The sequence below is a fragment of the Cynocephalus volans genome, chromosome 12 (assembly GCF_027409185.1).
Source record: "Cynocephalus volans isolate mCynVol1 chromosome 12, mCynVol1.pri, whole genome shotgun sequence".
Lineage (NCBI taxonomy): Eukaryota > Metazoa > Chordata > Mammalia > Dermoptera > Cynocephalidae > Cynocephalus > Cynocephalus volans.
In genome coordinates this window covers 28763093-28777822 of record NC_084471.1, presented here as the reverse complement: position 1 = coordinate 28777822, position 14730 = coordinate 28763093, and the positions used below count along the sequence as shown (strand labels likewise).

The 14730-nt window shown below is 35.1% G+C and overlaps 1 protein-coding gene across 4 annotated transcripts in view; it reads right to left on the bottom strand.

Annotated features, from left to right (window-relative positions):
- CEP83 (centrosomal protein 83) overlaps positions 1-14730 on the bottom strand; it is a 127396-nt gene that overhangs the window by 62583 nt on the left and 50083 nt on the right. For 3 of the 4 annotated variants that reach the window (XM_063074918.1, XM_063074920.1, XM_063074921.1), the window contains exons 4-5: positions 12817-12909; positions 10583-10714 (exon numbers count right to left, since the gene is read on the bottom strand). In XM_063074918.1, the coding sequence (XP_062930988.1) occupies positions 10583-10714; positions 12817-12909 (225 nt within the window). The remainder of the gene's footprint in view (positions 1-10582; positions 10715-12816; positions 12910-14730) is intronic. The other variant, XM_063074919.1, reaches the window with a different exon arrangement.

Here is a 14730-nt window from a genome sequence, read left to right as displayed (position 1 = left end):
TGTAGAATTGGTCTTAATTGGTTTTTATTTATTTATTTATTTATTTCTATCTTAAATTTATATATATATTTTTTTTTTAAATTTTATTAATATTATTTTTTACATTCTAGGATGTTGTTGCAGAGCAGTTGAGAAGGAGGGGGAGAGGAGAAAGGGGAAGGAAATGGGATGGAAGAAGGAGGAGGGGCGGGATTAAGGCCTGTGGCACCCCCCACATTCCCACAGGGAAGACCAGTGGACTTTCAGCCGTGGCTTGGTCACTGCCGGACTGGGTGCAGATGTTAGGGGGGTGTGGAAAAAGCCCTCACCCCCCACCATCCCAGCTCAAGAACCCAGGGCCCTTCTTGCTATGGCTTGGTGGTCTTCACTGTACTGGTTGCACATGTCAGGGGGGCATGGCCAAGGCCCTTGGCCCCCCATCGCCCTGGCTTGGGAGTGCCTGGGGCCCTTCTTGCTGCTTTGTGATCACTGCTGTGCTAGTTGCACATGTCAGTGGGGCACTGCCAAGGCCCGAGGACCCCCACCACCCCAGCTCGGGAGAGCCTGAGGCACTTCCTGTGGCAGCTCAGTGGTCACCACTGGGCTGGCTGCAGGTGTTGGGGGCCATGGCCAAGGCCCAAGGGCCCCCACTGCCCTGGCTTGGGAGAGCCCGGGTCACTTCCTGAGGCAGCTCGGTGGTCAATTGATTTTTAAGTACTTGATAGATTTCTCTAGTGAAACCATTCTTTGGGGGAGTTTTTAAACTATGAATTCAATTATGCCAATGGTTATAGGCCTATTCAAATTACTTTATATTGGGTGAGTTATGATCATTTGTGCCTTTTGAGAAATTGATTCATTTCATCTACATTGTCAAATTTATTTGGTTCATAGGATTTTCTTATTACCCTTTTAATGTCTGCAAGGCTCCCATGAGCGATATTCCATGCTTCATTCCTGAAACAGGTCATTTTTATCTTCTCTTTTTTATCAGTCTTGCTAGAGGCTTGTAAATTTTACTATAATCTTTTCAAAGAACCACCTCTTTGTTTTGTTGATTTTCTCTATCAGTTTTCTGTTTTCAATTTTATTAATTTCTACTCTTTACTATTCCCTTCCTTCTGCTTGCTTTAGTTTTATTTTGATAATCTTTTTCTAGGTACTTCAGGTGGGAACTTAGATTACTGATTTGATATGTTTCCTCTATTCTAATGCATGCATTTAGTACTATAAATTTTCCTTGCAGCACAGCTTTAGCTATATCCTAAAAATTTTGATATGTTGTACTTTCATTTTCATTCAATCTATTTTTTTAAATGTAATCTCATTGACATGTTTTTCATTCAAGTTTCCTTTGACTCATAAATTTTTTGAAGTGTGTAATTTTGTTTGCAGGTGTTTGAAGATTTCCCTGTTGCTTTTCAGTTATTAATTTCTAGTTAGATTCTATTGTGATCGGAGAACTCACTGTGTGATTTCAAGTTTTATAAGTATGCCGATTTTTATTTTATAGCCCAGGATATAGTCTATCTAGTATATATTCAGTGTTCACTTCAAATGAATTTGTGTGGGTGCTCTCGTTAAGTGAAGTGTTCTATAAATGTTAATTAGATCCTGTTGGTTGATAGTGTTGAATCCTTCTATACCCTTGCTGATTTTCTAATTGTTCTATCAATCATTGAGAGAGAGGTGTGAAGTTGTAAACTATAACTGTGAATTTGTCTGTTTCTCTTTTTAGTTCTATCAGTTTTTGCTTAATATTATTTTGCAGCTCTGGCACTTATATTTAACATTCCTATGTTTTCTTGGTGGACTTTTATCATTATATAATCTCTCTGTCTTTCTATACACACACACGCACACGCACACGCGCACACACACACACAGTATTTTTCTTTGCTCTGAAGGCTACTCTATTTTTAATACAGCCACTCCTGCTTTCTTTTAATTAACGATTCTATGATATATCATTTCCCATCTCTTACTTACAAACTATCTATATTGGTACCTTTGGAGTTTCTCATAGACATCATATAGTTGGGCCATTTTTTTTAATTGAAGCATAATTGACTATACATATTTTAGAGGTACAGCCTTGACTACCATCACCTGTATACATGTGATGATCAAATATTATTACCATATTCATTATTATAAATAGTAATTATTATGTTTAGTTGGAACATTTTTTAAATCTGCTTTGCGAATCTGTCTTTTGTGTATTTAGACCATTTACATTTACTATGACTACTGAGATGTTAAGTCTGTCATGTTTTTTTGTTTCTTCTCTGTTTTCAGTTTCTGTTTTCTTTTTCCTGACTTCCTGTTGGTTACTTGAACATTTTTTAGGATTCCACTTTAATTTACCTATAATGATCTGAATGTATCTCTTTGGACAGCTTTTAGTTGTTTCTCTAGGTATTAAATTATATATACATAATTTATCACACTCTACTGGGTTCATTTTACCAGTTTGAGCGATGTGTGGAAACTTTAACTCCCTCTGCATCCCTTTGCTCTCTCTCATTTATAATGTAACTGTCTTACATATTTCCTCCACACCCATTTAGAACCATATCACAGTGCTGCAATTTTTACTTCAACCATGAAACAAAATTTAGAAAACTCGTGAGGCAAAGAAAAGTGTATTGAATATATCCATAGTTTCACTTACCATGTTCTCTTATCCTTCCTAATATTTTGAGGTTCCTTTTATTGTTTTCTTTCTGTTTAAACAACTTCTCTTAGACATTTTTTTGGATACGTCTACTTTTCCTTCATTTGAGAATGTCTTGATTTCCCCTTCATTCCTGAAGGATATATTTGCTGGATATAGGACCATAGGTTGATGGTTCTTTTCTTTCAGTACCTGATAACACTGTGCCACTGCTTCTGGCCTCTAGGGTTGCTAATGAGAAATCTGCTAGCTTTCTAACTGTTTTCCCCAAATAGGAGAGACACCATTTCTTCTGCTGCTTTCACGATTTTTTTTCTGATAGTTTTTATATGTTTGACTATGATGTCTATTTGTATTGATTTCTTTGAATTTATCCTGTTTCGGATTTGCTCAGCTTCATGAATTTGTTTGTGCCTTTACTGAATTTAGGAAATTTTCATCCATTATTTCTTCAAGTACTTTTCAGCCCTGCCCCCTTCTTTCCTTTCAAGAACAGAAATCTTAGATCTTTTGCTATCATACCACAGGTCACTGAGGATCTCTGTCGATTTCTTTTAAAAATCTATTTTCTCTACTTTGTTCAGATTGGATGATTTCTAATGTTCTATCTTCAAGTTCACTAATTTTTTTCCTCTATCCCTTCCATTCTGCAGTTGAGCCCAGCAGCTGAGGTTTTCTTACTTCAATCATCGTATTTTTCAGTTTTAAAATTTCCAACTTGTTCTTCTTTATATTTTCTGTCTCTTTGCTGAGTCTATTATTTTCATTTGTTTCAAACATGTTTGTAATTGTTCATTAAAGCATTCTTATCCTGGATAGTGTAAAGACTTTGTCAGATAATTCTAACATCTCTGTCATCTCAGTGTCATCATCTATTGATTTCTTTTACACTGAGTTTCAGATCTTCCTAGTTCTTGGCATGAAAAGCAATTTTCAATTGGAACTTGGACATTTTGGGAATTTTGTTATGAGACTCTGGATACTGTTTTAGCTGGCTTTTTACGATATCACTATGGCAGGGGAAGGGTGGTGTTGCCAAGTCATTACTGCCAGGTGAACAAAGTAGTCCAGATTCCCAACTCTATTTCTGTTGACATCTGAGGTGGGGGGGCAGATCCTTGTGACACCCATGCTGAGCAGTGGTAGGAGTTCCAGCTCCCCTTGAGGACTCCACTAACACTTCCCTGGATGGAAGGGGTAGAAGTGACATGTTACTATACCCCGTGTAACCTCCATTGACACCACAGAGCTAGGTGTGGCTTCCATTGATACCACAAGGCTGGGAAGTGGTGAAACTCCTTTCTCTACACTAGATCTCCTCTGACACAACCCAAGCAGGGCAAGGGCAGGATACCTCATTACTGGCAGTTGAGAGTGCAAGCTCCAGCTGCTCATGTCTTCAGTGACACCATGTCAGAGGATGAGAGCCCTCATTATTGCCCACATGGGAATGTCTTTGTCTGGTATGAGGGTAATGCTGACCTCATAAAATGAGTTAGGAGGTATTCCCTCTGATTCTGTCTTTTGAATGAGATTATAGAGAATTTGCACTTCCTTAAATGTTTAGTAGAATTCACTAGTGAATCCATCTGGGCTGTTCAGTTATTTTTGACTGGATGCCAGAAATTTAAATTTTTTGTTTTTTCAGTGCTGGGTTCTTTGTTTTCCTTTACATACTTCTGAATCTTTGTTCTCGTATGCAGTTAAGACACTTAGAAACAATCTGATCCTTTCAAATCTTGCTGTTAATACTTGTTAGGCAGAACCAGAATAGCCTTTAGACTATGGCTACTTTGGCCTTACTACTGAGGCAAAATCCTTCTGTGTCTTCTACTCAATGTACCATGCAGTAGAGTGTCTTTCCACTCTGGCTGATGAAAACATAAATTTTGCCTGACCCAATGTGAACTCCAGGGATTGTCCCACCTGGATCTTCTTTCTCTGGCCTTGTATAGTTTCTTCACACATATGCAATTAATCAGTACTCAACTGAAGACTCAAAAATTAATTTCTGCAGAACTCTGAAGCTCTCCAACACGCTGCTCTTCAAATTCTAGTTGTCTTGGCCTCCAAAATGCTGAACTCCAACTCCTTAACTCAGAGATAGTGGGGCTCAGTTTGAATTTCCTCTCTCTGCACGGTATCCCGGAAACCCCTGCCAGAACATATAATCGTAGAGTTCGCCTCATTTGTTTTCCTCCCCTCAGGGATCACTGCCCTGGACTGCCTGTTTTCCAGTGTCTGAAAACCACTATGTATTAGTCTGTTTTCCTGTTGTTTATAACAGAATACCTGAAATTGGGTAATTTATAAAGAAATGAAATGATTTCTTACAATTTTGGAGGCTTGGAAGTGCATGATCCAAGGGGCACATCTGGTGAGGTCCTTCTTGGTGGAAACTATCTACAGAGCCCTGTGGTGATGCAGGGTGTCACATGTCATCTCCTTATAAAACTACCAGTCCACAACCATGCTTACCCATTAATACATTAACCCATTCATGAGGGCAGGGGCCTCACAATCCAATAACTTCCTAAAGGCCCAACCTTTCTTTTCTTTTTTTTCTTTTTGACATTGGAACTGTTTTTAATTAAACTTTTTAAATTTTTGAGACAATTGTAGGTTTGAAAGCAGTTTTAAGAAATAATACAGAGATCCCAGGTAACTTTTACTCTATTTTCCCTCCAATGGCAACATCTTATAAAACTTCAGTACAACATCACAACCGGGATATTGCCACTGATGCAGTCAGGACATAGAACATTTTCTTCACCACAAGGATCCTTCCTGTTGACCCTTTATGGCCACACTCACTTCCTTCTTGCTCCAACTCTCCCTAATCCCTGGAAACCTCTTATCCGTTCTCCATTTCTAAAATTTTGTCATGTCAAGAATGTTATATAGGTGGAATCATACAGCCTGTATTCTTTGAGGACTGGCTTTTGCACTCAGCATCATTCTTTGTATATTCAGGTTGTCGCATGTATAAATAGTTCATTACTTTTTATTGTTGAGTAATGTCTCATGATAGATGTACCACAGTGTATTAGTCCGTTTTTGTTGCTTATAACAAAATAACTGAAACTCGGGTGATTTATAAGGAAAACAAAATTTATTGCTTACAGTTTCTGAGGCTGAGAAGTCCAAAGTCCATCTAGTGTGGCGACAGTTACTCAGGGGTCTCATACTGCGAGATGATGGAAGCAGAGAGAACAGAGAGAGGAAGAGAGACAGACTCTCCTCTTCTTTTAAAGCCCTCAGAACCATGCCCCTGACCACCATTTTTAATACACTCACTACTGCCTTTTCCCACAATCCAATCACCTCTTAAAGGCTCCACCTTTCAATTACCATAATAGGTCTTCCCACCCTCTGAACAGGCACAGTGGGGGCTAAGTTTCTTATACATAAAGCTTGGGGGACACAATTCAAGCTTCAGTGAGTTTTGGGGGGACATAATTCAATCCACTACGCACAGTTTGTTTAACCATTACCCATTTAAGGGTACCTGAAGGCCCCACCGTTCAACATTGCCACATTGGGGGTCAATCTTCCACATGAGCCTTGGAGGGCACATTCAACCCATATCACATTGTTTCTTATATTTTATCCTACTTTTTAGTAAAGGCCTTAAATTAAACTCAGTCCCTATTACTCCCACATGGCCAGAAGCAAAAATCCCTAGACTACCTAGAGTTAAATCCTGGTTCTACCACCTACTTGCTGTGTGACCTTGGGCCAGTCTCTTGGTGTTTCCATTTTTCTCATTTATAAGATGGGGATAGTGATTATCTAATTCCTAGGGTTGTTGAGGGAATTCAAAGATGAATATAAAGTGTTTCTCTCAATAAATTAAATGTGAATTTATCTCCTGCCCCTACTTCTTTCACTTCTTTAACTACTATAACTTATTTACAAATCTGAAATCTATTTTAAAATATCTGCAATATTTATTATGTTGATTAGTACTATGATTAATACTGTCAGGTATAAATGGTAGTAACATTATTAATTGAGTATTTACTATGTGTTGGACATTATGGTAAACATTTTGCACATGAAGTTTTAAGGTCCCATACCTTAGTTTTTAAAATCATTAGATTAACTTTTTATATTCCTAAGAAAAAAACAATAAAGACCACTATTACACTATTTTATTTTCCCTTTTTCCTTTTATGTGCTGTAATTGATTTTTCCTAAATTAATGTTGGAATACATTTTATACAAAAACATTCTGTCATTTATTTACACTGAGAAAGTATCACTTAAATTACTTACATATTTAAAGTTCCTATTTTAATCTAATTTTGGAAGTTACCATTTACCATTTTCTTTCCTTCTACACCTATTTATCTCCTACTAAGAGAAAGATGGTTGTGGGGAGAAAGCAGTTCTTCGAACTACATACCTGCCCCCAAACATAGTTACAGAGGGATAAAGGTATAGTATAAAGAAATTGTTGAGACATGAGGTGACCTTCAGTGTCTTTAAAAGAATTCTACTCAGATTAAACAAAAGAGAATAGGGATAATAAAACAAATGCCTTTCTCAGGCCACAAGAGTTATCTTGGTCATGAAGGTAGTGAAAGAAAGCCAACTGTGACAAAAAACAAGTCAGGGGAGAGGACCTGAAAGTCAAGTAGTCAGAATGCTGGGGGCACAATGAAGTGGAGAAGGCAGACACTATAATGAGAGATGCCCTCAAACTACTTAGAGTATTTACTATGTGCCAGGAACATGTTTTAGCTTTTTACACATTTTATTAAATGCTCACAACTCTGTGAGATAGGTACTATTATTAACACCATTTTATAGATGGGAACACTGATGCACACACAAGTCAAGTCAGTTCCCAAGATCACACTAAATGAATACTGAAAACATTTAAAACTTTCACAGTAAAAAAGCGTGGTTTTTCAAATATTCTAAACTGCATTCCAGTAAAAAAAATTTCCTACAAGGAAAAAAAGGAAGTGTTGTGAGAGGTTTCATGATGTTTATTGATGTATATTTCAGGATAAGAACCATAACCAGAAGCACATTATCAGTTTTGTGCTACCAGTACTGTAAGAAAAAAATAATGAAAATAGCATTTTCAGGGACCCATAGGATCCTTTTTGCCATAGGAACTTTGGCTTCTCACCTGATCCATAAAAGCCAAGCAGAAGCTCAGCCAGTATGATGAGCATGATGGAAGAATCTCAGTGACTTGTCATTATGTACTGTTATTTTGATGGTTTTTCATATGATGTAGTGCTCTTTGACCCTCTCTCCTGACATCTTAATACTTCCCTACTGAATTACTTATAACTTACATTCAATCTATCAGTACCTAAAACTCTGTATTGATCTTTATTACTCTTTTAAGAATAATTCAAAATTAGAGTCCTAATAACAATAAAAACACAATAGTCCCACTTTTGAATAATGACTGTACATGCCACCTCAGCATTTCATCTGTATCAAGTCCCAGACTTAATATGTTCTTACAGCCAAATGCATTGAGAAAGCATGACATATATTCTTTTAGTACAAAATATCATGAGGGAAATGTGAATTCCTGGAGTTCTTCTTAGAAAAGACTTTAAAAATCTTCCTGAAGCATTTGACTAAGAGCCAACACACTAAAGAATATTCAGTTACTTTTATCTGTAAAAGTGAAAATGCACAAGTATCGTCTGAGTCTTTAATTAATGCAAAAAAATCCAATTATTTTTATAACATGAATTCATATATTTTACATTATTTTAAATTATAAAATTGAAAGAAGGCAAGAGTAGACTCTACTCTGAAGTTCTGAAACTATATTTGTTGTTTTTATATTTGAAACTATATTTGCTGCTTCATGATGAACAACCACCTTACCAGGTTTTACTGTTTTTGTGTATAAAAACTGTAGTAGGAAGATAAGTAATGGAATGAAATCAAATCCCCAATTATCTACTCAGTAATATTGCTCTTGCATAATCAATTGAGAAGCAGAAGGAAAGAACTTCAGTCTTATCAGAAAGTCTTACTTTTGTAGCCTCTACTAATTATGGCTTCTTACCTAGCAGCTTATTTTTAGATTCATAAGAGTATTATAAGATATACCAATTATGAAAATAAATGACACTACTGACCCCTTAAAAGTTTTAATGAATATCATTTGGTCTTTCATGGATAAAAAACAGATTAGTCATCAGATTTCAGATACAGGTTTCATTCTTTAAAAAAACAACAAAACTAAAAAACTAGAGAATACAAATAATCATTCCCAGATAAATATCATCATTAGATTTTAAAAGTGAAGTATAAAATAAAGCATCACTATACTGAACTTCAGTAGTTACTCCTCAATATCCTAGATCTTCATTTTAAGTTGGAAAACTTTATCATTTCTATTTCCACAAGACAATTTTTAAATGTAGCTTCTTTAAGTCTATCATAATTACAGAGTTGAAATCTTTTATAATTACATGTAGTATAGATAAAATTGCCGTTGTTGGATGACCCCTAATCGGACTGGCAATTTCAAATCATTGGTAATTTCAAACTTAAAACTCTGGGCTGGGAGTTGGGATACCTGAGTTGGGATGTCTGAGAACTTTTGCTAATCTTGCTGCTGACTTTCTGTGAGATTTTGAACAATTCATTTATCCCATGCCTCTGTTTCCTCATTTAAAATGGAGAAAAATGACAGTCCTGCTCCATCACACTGACATTATAATAAAAATCAGACAATATGTGAATAAAGCATTAAAGCTGTAAAGAACTCTTAAACTGCAAAAAACTATTATAAATACTTACAGTGTTCTGGGTAGTGTATCGTTAATTAACTCCAATGATCCAAAGTTCACATAGCTTCTTACATGTGGAACAATCATGGAACAGTTTGCTCAGTGATAAGAATAAATGAGTTTGATCCAAAGAGCACAATTTTAGTGGTTTTTTGGCTTATTTATTATTTTCAATTTTATTTATACTTATTTTTGTGGGGTATAGTATGTTGTTTCAATACATGCCTACACTGCACAATGATTCACTTACTGTAGACAGCATAGTTTTGTACCCATAAGTCCACAATTTTAGTTTTTATTAGATGTCTAGAATACTGTAAGTATTTAGTAATGGGTAAAGGAAGGTGGTATATTTTAACTCTTAATTCCAAATAAAGACAATACAATAAATATAAAATGCAGATGTGTTTGTACACAGAAAGTATCACAAAACTATAAAACCAAGATTATTTTTATGAATATGACAAGATAAAATTGATATTTCTTTCTGTCCTGAAAAACCATCTAAAAACAACGAGGAATGAAAAACAGAAACCCCATTTTTTGGCAAAACTGGAAGACAAACCACAAAATGAGTAGAACGGCTGCCAAAAGCAATGGAGATGGAGTAGGAGGTGCATGCTGTAGGCAGCAGAGAGAGAATGTTGCAGCTGCAGATGTCAAAAAGAACAAAGTATTCTTCTTGAAGATGATGGTTATACCCTAAAGTATAAACCCTTGTTTAAATCAATGGAAAACAAGGTGCATGGGCTGACAGCTAGAGCTCTCCTGTGCATAGTGTGGTTCCAAGAAGAGGGGACAGTGCTAAATAAGGAATCACACAAACTATACTTACAAAGAGGAGTATGTCATGGTGGCTAAGGGAGACAAAAGACTTTGTGTGATGGAAATCCCCAAAGTTGTCTACCTCCATTGGCTGGGGCAAAATAAAGGAGAAAAAGAATAGGAAAATCTAATAGTCAAAACAGAGCATTCACAAGAAAAATGTTGATATAGAACTGATGAAAATCATGAGAAATACTTCACCATTAATTAATAAAACTTAATTATGCAATCAACTCTAATTTGAGATGTACAAAAATATATAATCATAAAAATTTTATTGAAAAGAACAATAAGTAATAAACTAATACAGCCAATCACTCACCTCTGATTCATATTTTATTTTTTCTTCTTCTAAAATACGTGTGAATTTTTCTTTCTGGTGTTCAAATTCTGATTTGAGAAATGTATGTTCATAGCGAAGTTTATTATACTCAGCTCTATACTTTTCCACTTCCTAAATTTAAAAGAGGTTGCAATTTATCAAAAATTTATAAATGAAATTTGCACTCACTCCAAAAACCACTTCTGCAAATATGATTTTAAACTACACTATACTGAGAGTCATTCTAAAAATAAAACATAAACTTAACAGAAATACAAATGAATCTTGGAAAAGTCCTCATGCAAGTATCTTACATACAGAACTGGTACATTCCTGAGAAGGTACCAGTAAAGCAAATTACCATTCAATTAACCTTATTTCTTCACAGATTCTCATTATAATAAAAATGTATAGCATGACAAAAGTTTTGACCTCTGGGCTTAATAAAGTAATATTTAAGAATGTGGCACGGAGTTGGGGGGAGAAGTGGTGGACTCACGGGTACAAAACTATGCTATCTACACTAAGTGAATCACTGTACAGTATATACATGTATTAAAAACCACACAGTGTACTCCACAAAAATGTACAAATGTTAAAATTTTTTAAAAAGAAAAAATAAAGAATGCAGCTAGATAAAAATATAGCTAGATTAAAAAAAAAACTATAATAAAGTATAAACTATCCCCCAAATGTCAGACAAGATGAATTCAAAATTAATAAAAAGTTATTTGAATATTTAGTACATTAACTTAAGGTTCAATCAAATATTTCAATGACAGTTAAACTCAACACACCAGCCTGAAGCATACATGTAGCACAATCTCTCCTGACTATCCAGGAACCTGTACAATTCTCTGGGGTGCTCTAATCCTGCTTCTTAACACTCTATGAAAGCTGCTGGCATACTGAATACTCAACAAGAAACTTAGGCAATAGAGCAAAAAGATGCAGAAGACACTATTTCAACACACATCAGGAAATTAGGTAATGAGGAAAGCATATTTCCTAAAATACTCAGCTCAAAAAAAGAAAAGAAAATGCTCAGCTTACTGTAAATCTTTAGTTGAAAGACTTCTAAGCCAGTTTACAAACCAAGAAAATGGGTTTAATTATTTTATTTGAGATATATTTTGTTTTAATTTTAAAAAACAAAAACAAAACGCTTTTACTTAACTTGATCACCTACCTTGGGTCTTAGTGATTTTATCTCCAAAATTAAATCTACTCCCAAACCATAATGCTTTGCCTCTACAAGTATATTCAAAAGGTCATAATATCAAGCCAGTAAGCTGTTATAAAAAATGATTCCACAGTTGTTTTGTACAATGGCAGCATTACAAGACTAAAGGGGTCCATTTTGAAGGGGACAATAATCATCTGTATGTATAAGTCCCAGTGCATTTGTTAAATAAGGTAACATATAAAATGTATGGCACAGTACCTAATATACTTAATATCTGCAGTCTTTTCCAGTCCCCTCTATTAAACATTTAATCATATTGTACCAGCATTTCATGAAAAGGAAACTGGTCTCAATCTGAAGTAAAACTATAATAAATTTTTACTTGTCTAAAGTTACAAGAAAATTCATTCTTTCATTTAACAAATATTAAATTGAGCACCTACTGTATGCCATGAACTGTTCTATTTGAAATATACCAGTAAACAAAACAAATAAAGGTTCCTCCTCTCACGCAACTTCCATTCTAGAGGTGGTAAACAGAAAATAAGCAGAATACATCAGTAAATTATACAGCACATTAGAAGATAATATGTACTAGAGAAAAAATAAAAAATAGAGCAGGGTGGGGGGATCAAAAGATCTAAGTAGTGATGTGAAAGGCAGGTTGCAATATTAAATGGGGTTATGAGGGACAAACAAGGTAGGCCTCATTGAGAACGTGACATTTTAGCAAAGACTTAGAAGAGATGAAGAAGTAGCCAAGAACTATCTGGAAGGAAAGAATTCAAGGCAGAAGTAACACTAAAGCAAAGGCTCTTGAACTGCTCGATTTCTGGAGCGTCAAAGAAATATCAGGAAGCCAGGAGAGAGGACAGAGAGGTAATGGAATACAATCCTGTGAAGCCTTAGAGGCTACTATAAGGACTCTGAGTAAAAAGGGGAGCTATTGCAGGGTTTTTGAGTAGGGAAATGATGCTTTCCACCAAGACTTTTGTGAGGATAAATGAAGATAAATCACATGAATATAAATGCATAGTAAATTACTTACTTCATCTAGATTCCGAAAACGCTCTCTCATTGGAGTTTCTAATTCTTGTTGTATTTGGGCTCTTAACAATTCCAATTTTTGTGGAGTTAATGCCTAATATGTAAAAAAATACAAACAATTTGAAATATGAAATCACAACTATTAAAAACAAGAATTTTCCAAATGTCAAAGCCTCTCTTCTAAATATAACAATGGAAATTCAGTTCATAAAGGTTTTCACAATAGAGCTAATTTTACAGCAATCACTATATAAACAGAATCATCATTTGAAACAATACTTTAAGAATCTCAATTTCAGGCTCTCAGAGATGTCAAAAATTCCATTAACACGAGGTAAAGACAAGTCACTGACTATTATTGTTATTGTTAGGAATAACTACGTTGGCAGCTTAGGCATTCATGTTGGATACAATGGCTGATAGTCTAGTTATTTTCTTAAGCCACCAAAATAAAAGTGGAATAATTTTGTATACCAAAGAGAATTCATCAGACATTTTCAATTGGAAAAGACTGATTTTTATTCTGACCACCAAAACTAATTTGGGTTTCTCGCTGTCATACTTTCTCAAGAACTCATATTTCAATAAGTAATGAAATATTTGTGTAAGCTCCATATAAGCAGACACAGTCTTTATTGACCTTGTATTCCCAACACTTCCCACCACTGCCTGGCACACAGGAACCACTCAAGTATTACTTCGTGAATGAATAAATGAATGAATGAATGAATGAATGAACAAATAAACACTGGTTGCAAAATATCTACAGTTTGTATTTATTTGAACTCTATAAAAATGAGGATAATCATTTAATTCATTTATTCATCAATATTACAAATATTTTGTTCAAAATATTTTACTGAATGAAAGCCTACTTTATATAAAGCATTGTACAACATGCTATGATATACATACATACCTTACATGCATTAAGTTATTTAATCCCCACAACAATCCTGCAACGTAGCACACACACAGTCTAAATAACTTTCTAAAGATCACAGAGACTCTCATGAAGCATGCATCTCCCTATAAGAATTTCAATCTTTGGTATGAAAAATAACTCATACACACAACTATAAAAGTAGGCAATATAGGCTTACCAGACAGGTGAAGACAAAGAGAAAAGATATTTAGGAGAGAAAAAATAACACATCAAAGAAATGGGAAGGCTATAAGCTTAGGTAGAACTCAAACCTGAAGAACAGATAAAATTTTAATTTGCCTATGGTGGCAGGGACTGCACTGGAGAAGAGTGATTCTCAAAGGAGTTAAAGGCATTTTGGATAGGACTATACTAATCACTATAGGGAATTTAGAACCCTGGGTCCCTGTGCCTCAATGCTTGGAGGAACCTCTAGACACTGTGACAATCAAGGCCATGCTGACACATTTCCAAATGCCACCTAGAAGAGCTACCCCCTGTCTGGGAATGCAAGAGAAAGAGGTTGGAGCAAAAGAAGGTTCCTGAATACCAGGTTAAGACTCTTATAATTTATTCAATAGCATTTACTTTTAAAAACTATTTTATTTATAAAATAACTAATTTAAATAAATTTCAATTACATAAAATAATTCAAACAAAACAAAATACAATATGAAAAAATGTCTTCTCACTTCAGTCATCCAGTCTCCCTCTATAGAAGCAATCATTGTTAATAATTTCTTAGGCATACTTCCTAAAACAATCTGTAGATATATAAGCATATGAGCCACATTTAATTTTTACATAAAAAAGAGACATACACATTTTTCTTTATCTTGCTTATTCACTGAAGCTTCTTAAGCTTAAGAATAACACCACTATATCTATATTTCAGGAAGAAGCAAGATGAATCAAAAGGTTTGGTGAGAGAGAAGTGGTAGCTATAGGAAGCAGAGGTAGTTAACGGGACTAGAAAAACCAGATAGAAAG